General features: G+C 33.6%; 1 protein-coding gene across 1 annotated transcript; it reads right to left on the bottom strand.

Moving 5' to 3' along the window:
* Positions 1–1,772: 1,772 nt before the first annotated feature.
* Positions 1,773–5,313, bottom strand: LOC108911369 (immunoglobulin superfamily containing leucine-rich repeat protein). Its single transcript, XM_023455393.1, has 4 exons — positions 5,001–5,313; positions 3,097–3,336; positions 2,540–3,041; positions 1,773–2,465 (listed from the first exon to the last, which is right to left on the bottom strand). The coding sequence occupies exons 1-4, from the start codon at positions 5,229–5,231 to the stop codon at positions 2,083–2,085; spliced, it is 1,356 nt and encodes a 451-aa protein (XP_023311161.1). The 5' UTR covers positions 5,232–5,313; the 3' UTR covers positions 1,773–2,082.
* Between the last annotated feature and the right edge of the window lie 10,323 nt (positions 5,314–15,636).

The raw sequence follows: 15,636 nt of genomic DNA, 5'->3' as shown, positions 1-15,636 counted from the left end.
ATGATGTTATCGCGACATTAAAAATGGGCTTGAAATTTCAAAGCCAATTTTCTCGAGAACGGTTTATCAAACACTACGCTAAGGAGGACATTATTATTGATATTTTAATTTTCAAATAATTTTGCACCTATTTTGTATAATGGATCAACCTTGTATACATATATTTCAACTACTGGTATAATTCGTTATGTAAAGTCATTATTCGTAATTACAAATACCTATCTGTAATTTTTTAAATGCTTTCATTTCGTTAACATGTACATTTTAAGACCCGTTGATCACATGGAAGGTAACCAAAACCTTGACTGGTTGTCGAACTAATAATAGAGTTTGAGAGACACAACTATTAATAGAGTCGCAATCGCCTCAATCCTTTGCTAGACTTTGTACTGATTAGAATCCTTAAAAATAGATCAAAGTTTACGTAAATAGAATTAGAAATATATGAGAAACATCAATAAACTTTAAAAGCCACTAAATAGTTATACCTACTTCTAAAATTTTACCGTACTTAGAAATACGTCAAAATCCTTAGAAAAATCTGTAATTACATCAAAATGCTTTGAAAACTTTCAGATTCGTCTAAATTCCTCGAATAGTTAGAAGCCAATGATTGAAGATCGAAGATTAATAACCTTTGACTGTCCAGTTATTAACCTTTTACTTTCAAGCATGGACCCCTAGGGCATTTACCTTTGACTTCTCAGCAACTGATCTTTAACCTCTTGGTCACTGACCTTTGATCAGCAAACATTGACTAATATCATGTAAATTATTGTCAGAATGTGTATTTAAATATGTATACATTGTGTTCCAATTCGTGGACATACAAACCAATAATATTACAACATAAAAAGGCAAATATAAATGATCAAATATTTTTTGATAGGTAAACCAAAAATCTCATACTGAAAAAAGCAGACAAATACAAAATACACGTCATATTTTATATTATTATGATTCGGGTTAAAATTTAGATATCTGTTGCTGTGGGTTGGTTGCCTATAAACCCTTGTTTTTATAGAATGGTGCCAGAACAAAAATACTGGTGTTTCTGAAATGCATTGCCAGCATATTTCATGGAGAAGTCAAGAACTTTAAAGTCATCGGCGAGTTTGTGGAGTGAATACTCAATGATTAAGTCAACTATTTTCATAGAGAAGAACGTGGATATATCAAAATACCCCAAGCTGAGAGCATTTTTGAAACGTAAGAATGACGGTTATACACCTAAAAAGTCAAACGTTTTTACAAGAGAACAAGTCAACGATTTTCTCGTTCAGGCCCCCATTAACATATATTTGCTAATGAAAGTAGTGACGGAGTCAGGCATTGCAGGAGCATGCCGTTTTGAACCAGTCGGCAAGAATACCCTTTCTATGATTCTTAATAAGATTACACAGTTTTTGAAACTCGAACATCCTGGCCACATAGGCCATTCATTCCGAAGAACATCGGCAACGTTACTGGCTAATATTGGAGTTGATGTATTAGCAATCAAGAGATATGGTGGATGGAAATCAGCCACGATCTATTAAAAAAGTCATGCATATTTACTTTTAATTTCATTTTTTTGTTCCTAATTTTGTCCCAAAACTATACCTCTACTGAAATACATCCGCATTTAAAGTTCACCCAGTATATCGAGAAGTGCCTATATCTGAGAAGGTGCTTATATTCTGGCAAAGTATTTTACAGCTTTACGGGGGAATATTCTTTCTAAAACCATTTATTTAATTAATTTTGATTAAAATAAATAAAAAACAAGCTCCTTAAATAAATTAACCCTATGTATACATATATTCAGTTACATTGTCTAACTTTTATAATATTGTCATATATATTTATCACATTAAAATGACAAAATCTAGTCAACTTTTAGTAGATATCTTCACTTCTACTGTATATATTATATTTACTAAAGTATACGTATTTTCACATCATAAAAAAAGTTTTGGAATAGTCATAAAAGTTATTGAATTATGTTCTTTTAATCAAAAACACTGAAGACTCGAATAAAAACAAAGAACTGTACCTGCAGTTCTTGTATTTCTTAGTCAATAAAATTATTACGATATAAAATTATAAATAAGTTTTCCTCGCTATAACAGGCGTGGAATCGGACATTCCAGCATCGTGCAACAGCAGGACATTTCTGTCTTCTCTCATAACCTTTCTACTACCACCACTTTTGGATCTCGGTCTAAAGTTACTAGCAGTGCTATTCTGCCTTCCTAAGGACTTGCTGCCGATGCTGTTCTGTCTCATTAGAGCAGTTGATTTGCTCCCGAGGCTATGCTGTCTAGTTAGAGGTATAGATTCAGAGGTTTGACCCGCCATCGCCAGTCTACTGCCTATACTCATAGATCTTGCTCTGGAAGCTATCATACCATCAGGCAGATGGATATCGTCGAGTTCTTCTTGGGATTTGGGGCGCAGTTCTATCGAACAACCAAGAATCAGACCTGGAAGAAAAAGAGAATATATTAACAGATTATTCGCAATAAGAACTAAAAATGAGATGTTTCTAAGTACATACCCAGAAATATTCCGAAGGCAAATATTATTACAACCGACAGGATTGGTGACATTCCCATAATTTCCATCAGCACATTATCTGTTGCACCCATAAAACTAACACTTTGGTTAGTGCCACCACCACAGACTTCTACAACTTTTACGTTCTTCATCCCCTCTTCATCTTCGTCGTAAATCCACACGTTTTTCTCAGGTGCCTGCGAACCAATCGCCATCATTCTCTCGAATTGCTCCGTCTTCTTCTTCTTATTTTTGGAACAAGGGTCCTTATAGCTGATGCCTTTGGTTCTAGTGTAATTTCTCAATCGAGTCATTCTGATATCCCTGCAATCAAAGTTATTGTCGTTTACTAGCAGCGTGTTCAGATTGGTCAAAGAGGCTATGACTTCTACGTTTAGGGTGAGGAGGTAATTCTCTGATATGTCCAGAACTTGAAGGTTGGGGAGCTTTTGGAATATCCCTGGGTTCAGGGCTGTTATAGCGCAATTGCCCAGATCTAACACCTAAAGAAAAGTAACTTTATTTGATATTTTAACGATAAAAGCATTGTAATTGTACCCGGAGGTGTTTCAGGTTTAGTCGTGGCTCTTCATTGATGGATTTGAGGTTGTTTCCCTTGAGGTACAGCTCCTGCAAAGAGTTTAAACTCACGAACCATTGGTCTGTGAAGTATCGGAGCATGTTGTAAGACAAATCAAGAGTTCTTAATTTGGCAAGGCCTTCGAAGCCGTTCAGATGAATCTGGCTAACTTTATTGTGCGACAGGTTTAGCAGTTTCAGATTTGTCAAACCAATCTCCTGAAAAAAAAAAGAAATAATAAATAAATAAATAAATAAATAAATAAATAAATAAAAGAAAATAAAGAATGCCACCCATCATTAAAATGGTAATTTATATAGGATGTTGCAAAAAGTAGGTTCAGCCGAGTCTTGAAAGAAAATTTTGTGAGTAATTTTGATAATAAATGAAAGATGCATTGATAAAAATTGTGAATATACTTACAATTAAATTAATTAAACAATAATGCATTGTGCAAAATTACGAATTTGAGTGTATATTTTCTTTTTGCGATGCATTGTTATTTTTTAACATTGTCTTATTAAAACGTATTACCCCTATTTTTTGTGGTTTTACTGTATTTGGTGTAAATTTAAGAATGAAATTCACACTTCTATTTACCTGTTTTGACAATCAGATTATGCAAAGCATTAAAAAAACAGAAATTGTAACATGAAACGCTTTTTGCATAATTAGAAAAAACTTTGAAATTACTAACAAATCCTTTTTTACCTAATTTTCCCACGCCGTATCTTAAGAAAGAGATGCCTAAATGGAAAACTGTATAAGGAAAGTCCTACCATTTTAACCCAAAGAATTTGTAGACAATAATTGGACCTATTGTTTTGTAACACCTTGCATAACTTCTTTTCTATTATTTTCTAATTTTTATTAATGTTTCTTGTTCTTAAATGACCGTGGTGTTCTGTTTTGTTTTATCTTGGAAAATTACTCAAATGCATATTTCTTTAAATAAAATTAATACTGTTTTATTGCTACCTCATTCATCATAAATAATAACAATAGGAAGCTAATAACTTGAATTTATGGTCTCTAATTTTAGGTTGTTGGCTTTATTTGATACAGTAATGCCTGATAATGTCAACACTTTTATAATAAAAAATTATGCAAAATAGGTCTCTAATAGTAACAAATCGGTAATACATGATTTGAAAATTAAAATTAGGTTAAATCTATATTTTTATTCCAAGAAAGTGGCCAAATATGACGTCACAAACTTATCATTCTTTTTAGAATTTAGATTAAGCATAAAAATGCAGCGTTAACTCAGGTTCAATACAAATAAAGATAGTTATCTTTGCCACCCACTTTCACAATGGATTTTCTGTTTTTATCACAATATAAACAAAGTTTAAGTAGCTTATAACGTCACAGTTTTAAAAGACGGTGATGGTAGTTATTGCAATGTTTAATATGTTGACAAGATTGTCTAAAAATAAAATAAGGTCTCTCAAAAGTCGTATTAATTTTTTTTTATTAAGGATGCAATCTTATCTAAACGATACTAGTTATAAAAATATATTTAAAATGCATCTCCAAACAATGTCCTACACTACAGATGTTTAGTAGAAAGGATGCGATGAATAAGACTTCAAAATAAATAGAGATGCCTAAAAATAAAGAACAGGAGCGGTAACAACACATTTTCGAGCCTAGACCTTTCAATATAATTGGGTAGTATTTTTTTATACCGAAAAAAATATACCTACTTCTAAATTAACCTGTGTTCTTAAATGTAAATTCACTGCTACGAGTATAAATATATAAGGACAGGTTCATGGCATACACACATTTCTGAACTAGCTTCGCCAGACCATACAAAACATGAAATTTTATTATTCTATTCCGTTGAAAGCATTCAGACATTTTTCTGTATATTTACCAAAAATATATGGCTTCCCAGTTCACTGATCTGATTGTAGGACAAGTCCAAGACCTCGGCTTGAGGCGGTATGTCAATTTCAATGGAATACAGCTTTTTATTCTGACATGTAGCTCGCCTCAAAGTCTCTATGACGTCGCATTTGCAATAATCAGGGCATTTAATTTCCCTGGGCTTAGCTTCTGCTGCGTACAGCAGCAGGAACACACAAATCACATACTTCGCGAACATTTTCTCAGGAGACACACATTTTTACATGGCGTTTATTAATTTTAACTCACACATTCGCGTCTGTGTTCGCGACGATATGAGTAACTACACAAAGCGAGATAAGGGATAAGATAAAGTTGCGCTAACATTGTTTGTTGCATGAAAGTAGCGTATAAATTTGTACCGCAGTACCTTCACATTGAGATAAAGTCACGTCGATTTTTTCGTGTTTGTGTACAGAGAAAATATAGTGATAACAGCGCGGACTTATTATTTTGTTCATAAAATGAAATCATTCACAAAATTTCATAAACACAAACGCTCATTGTTACTATTTTTTATCACAAAGAAACCTGTGTATGGGGGAGATAAATACATATCTATGACTACTTCACTATACAGGGTGTTTCTGAAATAAGTGCGCTCCTTGAAAAGGGCGATAGAGGAGAATGTCAGTACAATTTAAATAAGATTTGTCGTTTGTATGTTACCGTAACAGACGACAACCTAACAGCTGAACAGCGCAAAAGGCAGGTTAAAAGTTACGGGATGCCAAGAATGTCCACCTGGTATATGAAGGCAGCAACGTGTTTTCTACAACGAAGAAAACGTCACAAACCTCGTTCAGGAAGATCCGAGGCGCAGTACTCGCGACATTGTCCGAGAAGTACCATGTGGTGTGTACTACGGAACAGTTATTACACTCCTACATATACAAAGGGTTCAGGCATTAAATTACAATGATTTCCAGCCCCCATGTGGAATACAGAGTAACGGTTTTCAGTGAATGTATGGTGTGGTCTTTTTGGTGACAAAAAAATTCTAAATTCGGCAAAATTTCCTAGAATATGTAAAAATTGCAGCGAAAGTTTAAATACATTTTTTTAAGATACTGTAAATTTTCCTTGCAATTTTACAATATGTCATAAAAAAGACATAATAAATAAAGGAAATTGTATTGAATTGAATATTATGTTGAAAACTTCCAGTGTTACATTTTACAGTAAAACTGAAGAATGCCATAATTCTCCCAAGCATCTACTTCTTTTTCCAAGTAAACTTTAGCTGTCAATTTATTTTTACTTATCTCATTATTATTAGCTATAAACATACGATATATTAACGACAAACAAAAGTTTTGTTGACAGTAATAACCTCGCCTTCGCACGAACTACGACATTATTTTTCCAGCTGGAAAACGTAAGGCATGTTCAACCTCCAACTACGCAGCCATATATCCACGTCCCTTCAAGGGGAGGGAGAGGGTTAAGCCGAGGGATCGGCCGAGGTGCCAGACGACGATCGTCAAACCGGGGCCAGCTTGATCTCCGATTGCAATTAATTCGGACGGTTCTGGCACTAATTTACATCTGCGGACACCGAAGCAGAGCAGGACGCCTTATTGGTAGAGCGGCAAACGCCGGGGAAGGTTGTTGGGTCCTTTGCGTGGACGGGAAGCGGGGAGCTAATGGAAAGGGGTCAGTTTACAAAAATGAATGACTGCGGTGTAGTATGGCTCTTGAGAGTTTTAGTTTCGGTATCGATCCGGCGGAATTGAGAAAATTGTTAGTGTAGGGTGTAAAGGCTATCTTCAGGGGTTTTCTGATTAAGGGTTTAATTGTGCAAATGAGAGTAGGTTTAAACAAAATTCTTAACGAGGGTAAATTAAGCAGAATTTTTGTTATTTATGTCGGGATTTTTGTTTAAATTGGCTGTTAAATTGTTGAGTTAGGCGAGACAGAATTCTGATTGAAATTGGACAAAATCTTCATAATTGTAGTACTGCTGACTTTAATTTATACAGAAAAAATTAAGATTACTACAATTTTAAGTATGTATTGTTATGATATTCTAAGTTGAAATGTTAAATGATTAAATAACATAACGTAATGTTGAAAATTTAGACATATTCACGCTAGAAAAAGAAGAGAAAAACTGACAACAGGGATGTGGAATACTAGACATGAGAAAATGAAGGATAAAATTTACATATAGAATAAGTTTGTTTAATAAAAAGGCAAAATCGTTAGATGAATACAACAATCTGTCAAAATAATCTAAATAATGTAAAATTTTGAATTAAATAGGCTGTAAAAGGCAACAATATATAGTAGAAAAGTTAGAAAGTACATAAAAGTACAATTTTGTAAAGTCATGTATCATATAGGAGCGATTTTCGGAATGTCAAAACAATGATTCAACATTGTGTGAAATCTTTGTGTAAAAAGTATGTATAAAATATAAAATGATTTGTGTTGTGTTAAAAAAACCTTCTAGTCATATAAAACTGTATTCTAATCGCAATTTACATTCCAAGTAAATAAACATTATTAGTTGTCAAAAAACGGTGGACCTGAAAACATTTCAGTTACCTATTAGTTAATTCAAACAGGAAAAGACTGTTCAGAATAATGAAAATAAGGAAATATCAATGTCGTGAAACAGTATTACAAACATAGAATTAAGCTAAATAGCACAGTTTGGTTAAATTTTGCAAAAATTTGAAAAAATAGTAGAATGTTTGAAAATGAACGAAGAAGAAAGATATAGGTATTGAAATTTACAGAAAATTATGTAGAATCGGAATATGTAATTGTCATGCTGCAAAAAACATACATAAAGGCATAATTTCCAGTTAAAAATTTTCATAAAACGTTAATATAATGTATCCACAGCAGCATGTTCTTTTGTCTTCAGTTTATGAAAACTGGAACAGGTCTCGTAGTAGTCAGTCTTTCATAATTTGCCAAGCTGTAAACATCGTTGAGTTACAGCTAAAATAAAATTAAGTAAATAAATGGTGAACTTAGTTACCAGTTTTGAAACGTCAAACGACATTTAGAAGTAATCTGCCATCTGTCAAAAAGTGTAATTTTCTATCAGTTGAAATTTTTCTCAACTAATCAAATATCTACTGGAAACATATAATGGGAACAAATGTTATTTAACCAAAAGTGCAAAGTATAAATTGTCAAATAAAAATTAATGAAGTGCAGTGGGGAAATACAACGGCAGGTGAAGTGCAAACCCTATTTACCATTGCAAAATCATGCACATGGGACCAGTTTGACGACGTAGAGCACCGAAATCTATTATAACGTCACCTGGAAGGCATCTCCGAAATCAGCAATACATCAATGCGTTATGTGAGTTTCATACTTTTAAAAAATTTGCCAATTTAAAAAACTCACCATACGAATTCGTAAATAACAATCAAATTCATAACTTTAAAGTAAATTTTCAAACATACCAAAGTCGACTATAATCTCTAAATTTTCACCCTCTAGAGCAAAAGTATAATAGCTAGTAGATTTAATGTAGTACTTAAGTAAATACAATTTGTTTAATTGTCCAAATATTTGAATATGCAATATATTTTGTTAGTTCAATGCTAAATTGAATTTTTCATTTTCTAAACAAATCTCGTACTTCAAAATATATCAACATAAGTTAGTGAAACACACTAAAGTTCTAGTGTCTAAACAAAGTTATTGTACAAGACAAGTTCTTGTTGGCATACAGGCAAATAAAATACAGGCAAATCATAACAAATTATTCACTTTTTATTTTGATAATAGATACTAATAAAGTTTATAGATATCGCGTGAAAAGCTTTGTAAAAAACATACAAATATTTAATATTTTCACTCAAAAGTTATGGGGCATTATAGGAAACGATAAAAATTAGAAAATGAATGAAAATTTCTTAAAAGAAACAAGACGTTTTGAAAATCGAAGTTGTGACATTTCTTTCGGAAATATGAAAAGCTCTTAAGGTGTTAAATTGGTCTGCCCTGTACACGCATATATTTACCATTATTGTTATCTAACCACCCATGAAATACCGTTGTATTCATCATCCCTGCATCCCTATGTACCAAAAACATGACCGGTCAAAGGTTAAGTATAGTCGCGTGTCCTGTGTCTGTATAAACATTCTTTTATATCGCAAATAGTAGTATAATTACATAAACCAGTTACTATCTGTATGCGCAGGTTGATGAATGTTGACACTGGACCAAGAGATATACCTGTAGTCTGAACAGGATTTAGAGGGGTCAAAAAACATATCTAACAATGCGGAGGGATATTCATTATAACTGTATGAAATCAAAATAAGATTAACGCGCTCAAATGTAAAGGTACGATGATACGAAGGATGTGATTATTTTAATCACATCCTTTTTCAATCTAGGTATTTTAAAGATATTAAGCTAATTGAAACAAATTAAAAAATCAGATACCAGAAATCTACTATGTGCTATTTGTACTGATAATAGGTATTATTCAAAATAAAAATAAAATATAAATATCCTGTTTTATTATTACTGCTTACAAAGACTAATCATGTAAAAAAAAGATGCTGCGAAGAGTCTTTTTGTCTCTACATCTTACTTGGCATTGTATTATCAGGCAATTTTAATTTTTAAATTAAAAAAAATGTTTGAATTAGCTTTTGTCTTTTACTTTTACTTAAAACTATGTATTAAATTGTCCAATTGACAGATTAATGACTGTTTTATATATTTACCTACGACCACTACTGTAAATACTTAAAAACATACCGTCTGCGATCAGTGTAAGATTCCTATTACATACGGTAAAAAAATCGCACAGTTTTCCTAGCAACCGCCTAGCAACGGCCAATACAATACTGTTTGTATTGACCGTTGCTAGGCGGTTGCTAGGAAAACTACGATTTTTTTTACCAAGCTGTGCGTTTTTTTTTTACCATACGACGTAATAGGAATCTTGCATTGATCGCAGACGGTGTGTTTTTAAGTATTTAAAGTAGTGGTCGTAGGTAAAGTATAGTACGTAATACATGGTGTAATGCAATTACGCACTCATAGAATTACGCACTCGCTGCTACGCGGCGTCGTGCGTAACTTTTCCATTCGTGCGTAAAATGCTTTTTACAACACTTATTACGTAATATACTGTTCCCATTCCCATTCGTGCGTAAAATGCTTTTTACAACACTTATTACGTAATATATTATTTTTTAACGGATAGTAAAATACCCAATAAACTTTCTTCTTTAGTTTCAACTAAAATAGCGCCAGCGTGTAGCTCACAAATGAAGCAACTTTGGAATAAAATATATTTGGTCCTATTACGATATTTTGACATAAATTCTATAATCTTATATAGACACTGAGACTAGTTATACAATCAATTTTGTTTTGGTGCAATTTAACATCACAGCACGTTTTGAACGTCCAGTTTTCGCAGTTGGCTCCGCAACAAACTGTTTTATAATCTAGTAAGTACATTCTATTGCCTTCGCCTTGTAAACCAGACTGTAAATAGTATATTTAGGATTACCAGTGTCGGAAAATTGTCGAACTGGACTGACCGGTACCGACCGGGTGGTCACTACTCACTTGGGGTTGAAAGGTCAGGGGGTCACAGACGTACAAGGGAGTGAGCACGCCACAAAAACCCTAATAGTAACTAGTCTGTCAACACATTACCGATATTAATCATAAAGAGTGCCAGGAGCAGTAAATATAAATAAAAATATATTTCGTCTTTGAAAATTAGTCCAGATTTCGTTTTTCAGAAAATTTTTACCTTTGTTTTTAATGTTGGCGGTACAGTCTTCGTATAGTATTGAATTCAGTAATTTTATGCAAATGAGAGGTTGGTGTGGGACGGTGCGAAAAGGGCTTTCTACCTGAAAGGGACAGAAAATTTACATTGTGATATAATCACAGGTAAAAAGTTCGTAGTGACCGTTACAGAAGCTTTTATTGCTTTGTGTAGTGGGGTCAGTTTTATGGGATAGAAAATCCAGTGTAGAAAATGTGAAAAAACTTTACTTAGGTAAGGTAAAAGTTAAATCTACCTCTATATTACTCATTTAATGCTTATGAATATTTTATTTAAAGAAGAAATAAGAAAAAGGAAAGAACTAAATAGGAACAGGACAAATTTTCTTGATGTTTTTCTATATTTTTTACAAACTGAAATTGCTACACTTAAATTGTAATAAAGCGGAACTAATTTCAGTTAGTATTACATGATATTTAATGTTGACATATTCTTGAAGACCCAAAAATATAGAGAGTGATTCACTTTTTATGATTAGGACTTTAATCATAGTTAGGTCTCGTCAAAATAATGTCATTTTCACTATACACTTTTTCTTCCAAAGGCTTCCTTTTAGAGATTAGAAGCTTCTGAAAAAATATAATTTTTTTATTTTTATTTATTTTTTCTTAAACTATGAAGGTCATTTGTTTTATATGTAGTATGAAGTGTACGAATGAAAAGCTCTATCGATTTTACTAATTATTGTGAAAGTAGATCAATCATAGGCGTCCATAAGGGGCTCGATATTCCCTATTTTTTTGTTGATACTTTTTCTTTTGTTCTCTATTGTTAATTATTATTTCTGTTTTGTGCAAAACCGTACTTATCTTATCAACTTCGACGTCACCTGTTACATGAGTGTTGTATAAAAAGGNCACATGTAATATATCCATAAGAAGCCATTTTTCTCAAAAACCAAGCATTTGATTTAAAAATAGTAAGAGACCTTTTTGTTGTACTGCTGTAGAATAAACCGCAATGTAAAAAAATATATTCATTTTGAGAAATTTCCAGTGGCGTACAAATTATATTAAAAATAGAGGTTATCAGAGCCCCTTACGGACGCCTATGATTGATTTATTTTCACAATAATTAGTAAAATCAATAGAGCTTTACATTCGTACACTTCATACTAAATATAAAATAAATGACTTTCACAGTTTAAGAAAAAATAAAAACCAAAAGATGTTTTTTCAGGAGCTTATATCTCTAAAAGGAAACCTTTGGAAGAAAAAGTGTATACTTCAAAATGACATAATTTTGACGAGATCTATCGATGGTTAAAGTCCTAATCATAAAAAGAGAATCACCCTGTGTAACAACTCAAACATTGAGGAAAGTATGATAAAATAAATATGTACTTTTAGTTTACTACACGAAATAGTAAGTAGAAATACAGGGTGAACTTTTCTGAGAAACCAAAAAGGACACAAAATTTCCAAATACCACCCTGAAATTTTTTCTACGAGAAATTGTAACTACAAGAGTCTAGTGGCTGTCAATAAGTGTATACCAAAAATAAAATACTATAAATTCAATTCCTACACATCCGAAATTTATTCATTATGCCTTCCATTATTAAATTAACTAGTCTTTCTAAAACACAGTACCCATATGTTTTAGAAATTTGCATGCAATTTTAAAAATTTAATTAATTAATTCATTTATTTATTTGCACCTTAACGGGAAGATCCCAATTATAAGGAATGGGTTCAGGACTGATCGCTGAGGAACACTGGAAAGGACTGGAAAACTGCGAGATGAGAAACTTTTAAAGCATACATATTGATACCTATCAGAAATATAATTCATTGATAAACAATTGCAAACACATGTTATTTACGCAGACTTTCCGAAGGCATTCGACAGATTTGACCATCAAATATTACTATCAAAGCTTAACAATTTTGGTCTCTCGAATTCCCTATTACAATTAATTGAATCTTATTTGTGAAATAGATTTCAGTATGTCCTATTTAAAGGGTATAGATTACTTAGCCACGTTGGGAGTCCCGCTTGGATCTGTTCTTGGGCTCCTACTGTTCAACATTTTTATCAATGATATAACTAATTGCTTAGATATTAATTATATATGCCGATGACCTGAAAATATTCTCAACCATTGACAACATCGACGATTGTATACGTCTTTAAAATAATTTAATTCAAATCGACTACTGGTGCAAATTAATAACATAATATCTTACACTTTAAAACCATCAAAAATAATGTTTGACTATAATTTTGGCGGTATTACTTGAACTCGACCTAATACTTTTTTTTTAATTCGCATATTGAAAAAATAATATCTGAAGCTAGCAAGTCGTAGGGTTTCATAGTCAGAAACAGTAAAGATTTTGTCCAAATAAACACGCTAAAAACTTTATATTTTTCTTTTGTTAGATCTAAGCTTGAGTATGCTGCACCAGTTTAATTATAATTATAATTCATTTGTACAGAATATCGAAGCAGTACAAAGAAAATTTGTTAAATATCCAATATTAAAATATATGGTATATTTTTCCACCTATTGGCTTTCCACAATCCGACTTATTACGACATTCGTTGAAAAGTCTTGATTTAAGGCGTCAGTGTGTACTATTTTTATTTAAAATTTTGAATAACCAGATTGACTGTCCTGATCTTTTGCATCGTCTTAATTTTTACGTTCGTTCCCACTGGCAATTCAAGAAAGGGAAACACTTTTTATTTATCTACACCACGTACAAATATATTTAAATATCACATATTCACATTTTTTTTTATGTGTAATTGTAATTTATTAGGCAATCGGTTGTATATTTTTAATTCCAGCGCTGCGAAAATAAAATCACTGTATTTTAGCTGATGCGTTTGTATACTATTCTTTTTTTAAATGCAACTTTTAATTATTAATAATGTTTTCATTTTATTGTACTTTTATCCACTGTCGTTTTTTACGCTTTTAATGTTTTTACTGTAATTTTGTATTCTCTTTACTCTTCTGTTCTGTAGTTGGGTTTTTACACCCATGTATCAAAAAATAAATAAATAAATGTAAATGACACAATGTGGGCTAATTTATTTATGCTAGTTCTTTCAGAATTTTCACATGTATAACAAATAGGGCGAATTAGATCTATATTGCTACCATAAATATAAACCATTTGTATACTTTGTGATTGGTACATTATCAACTCCAAGTTAATTTACCGAAAATGTCAAAATCTTTACTCCTTTTTCGCCAATTCGAAACAGTTTTCGAAAAAGTATTGTTCGGATACATAGTTGAGAATTCACTTTGCAACTTCCCAACTTAGAATATAAATTAACTGTAAGAATTTAAGAATAAAAAGAAAATTACATAAAAGATGTTTTTTTGGAAATTTTAGAAATAAAAAGTCACTTTCGTGACACACCGTAATCAAAAATCCTTTTGAAAATTTTTCCCTGTCTAAGCGAATTAAACAAAAGGCTCCAAATCCGAATGTTTTCCCGGCAAATACACGAACTCCCCGCCAAACTACAATTAAGCAAATGCACGCCGTCCGCCTGAAATTACAAACTACCCTGCCCGAGCGGCTGGCACGCCATTGGTCAGCCGCCCTATGGATTATTCCGTCTTTTGTTTCACCCCCTGCGACATGGGGGGCGCGGGGGGTGGCCGTCCGAGCCATGGCCGCTTCTCGTAATGACACTCGGACGGCCCGAGTTTCCAGTTTCAGAGAGTCCGGGGTTGAGGACGCCGCCCCCGCCGCCCCCCGACGCCCCCGCGGCCCCTGTGCATGACAAACGCAGAGACGAGTCTGCCGTGCGGTTCGGCTCGGCGGAGGACGTTGTTCGGGCCCCCGCGTGCCAACAGTTGGCGCAAGAAAAACGCGGCGCTGGAAATTAGTCTCGGGGTTATTAGCTGTTCGTTGGGGATGTGGGCAACGGGGTTGTTCGGTCGCCGAACAGGACTTGAGTTTTTTATAGAATTTATTTGAGAGCAGAACATAGCAGAAAAGGAATTGGTAACTTCTCGGTTAAAAGTTGATGCAATGGGCCCATTCAGTAATATTTAATTTATAACTTTTTTTAATTGTCAGTGTTGCGAGAAGCAACTACTCCGCGGGCTATATGCCCCGACCGGCATTGAATTATACTCGCAACACCTAGTGCAACAGCTAGGATCGTTCGTCAGTTTAACCCACCAGGCACAGACCGGTTTCGGACTTATTAGTCCTCATCAGTGTGTCATAGGTGAGACAACCGACGAACGATCCGCGTACAATGTACCTCTGTATCGTGAGGATACGGCCGCATAACGGCTGGATCGTTCGTCGGTTGTCTTACCTATGACACACTGATGAGGACTAATAAGTCCGACACCGGTCTGTGCTTGTGGGTTGAACTGACGAACGATCCTAGCTGTTGCACTAGGTGTTGCGGGTATAATTCAATGCCGGTCAGGGCATATAGCCCGCGGAGTAGTTGTTTCTCGTAACACTGACAAGTAAAACATTGTGTTTCGCCCTCTGTGGGTGGCAGTCGTGCAACAAATTACCTGGCAATATAGCAGGTCGCTTCCTACTGTAGCTATTTGAACGGCACAGTTGGGAGTCAGCACGACAGATGGAGCCATTTGCGCTGCGCGTACAATAATTTATAACTTGTTTTTACATTTACTTGAAGTACTAATCTCCTTAATATCTGGTGAATAAATCAGATCAATAGCTTTAGTAGTGATAAATAATTTTTAATCCTTAAATATTTAAAACTGTCCGAGTCATTCGAGGAGCATTTGTGACGTCAGACCATTCGACTGGCTCGACACGACGGCTATACGCTATACATAATTCTGATTTTT

Source organism: Anoplophora glabripennis, unplaced genomic scaffold (genome assembly GCF_000390285.2).
Source record: "Anoplophora glabripennis isolate ALB-LARVAE unplaced genomic scaffold, Agla_2.0 scaffold6, whole genome shotgun sequence".
NCBI lineage: Eukaryota > Metazoa > Arthropoda > Insecta > Coleoptera > Cerambycidae > Anoplophora > Anoplophora glabripennis.
This window is presented reverse-complemented; position numbering and strand designations above follow the sequence as displayed.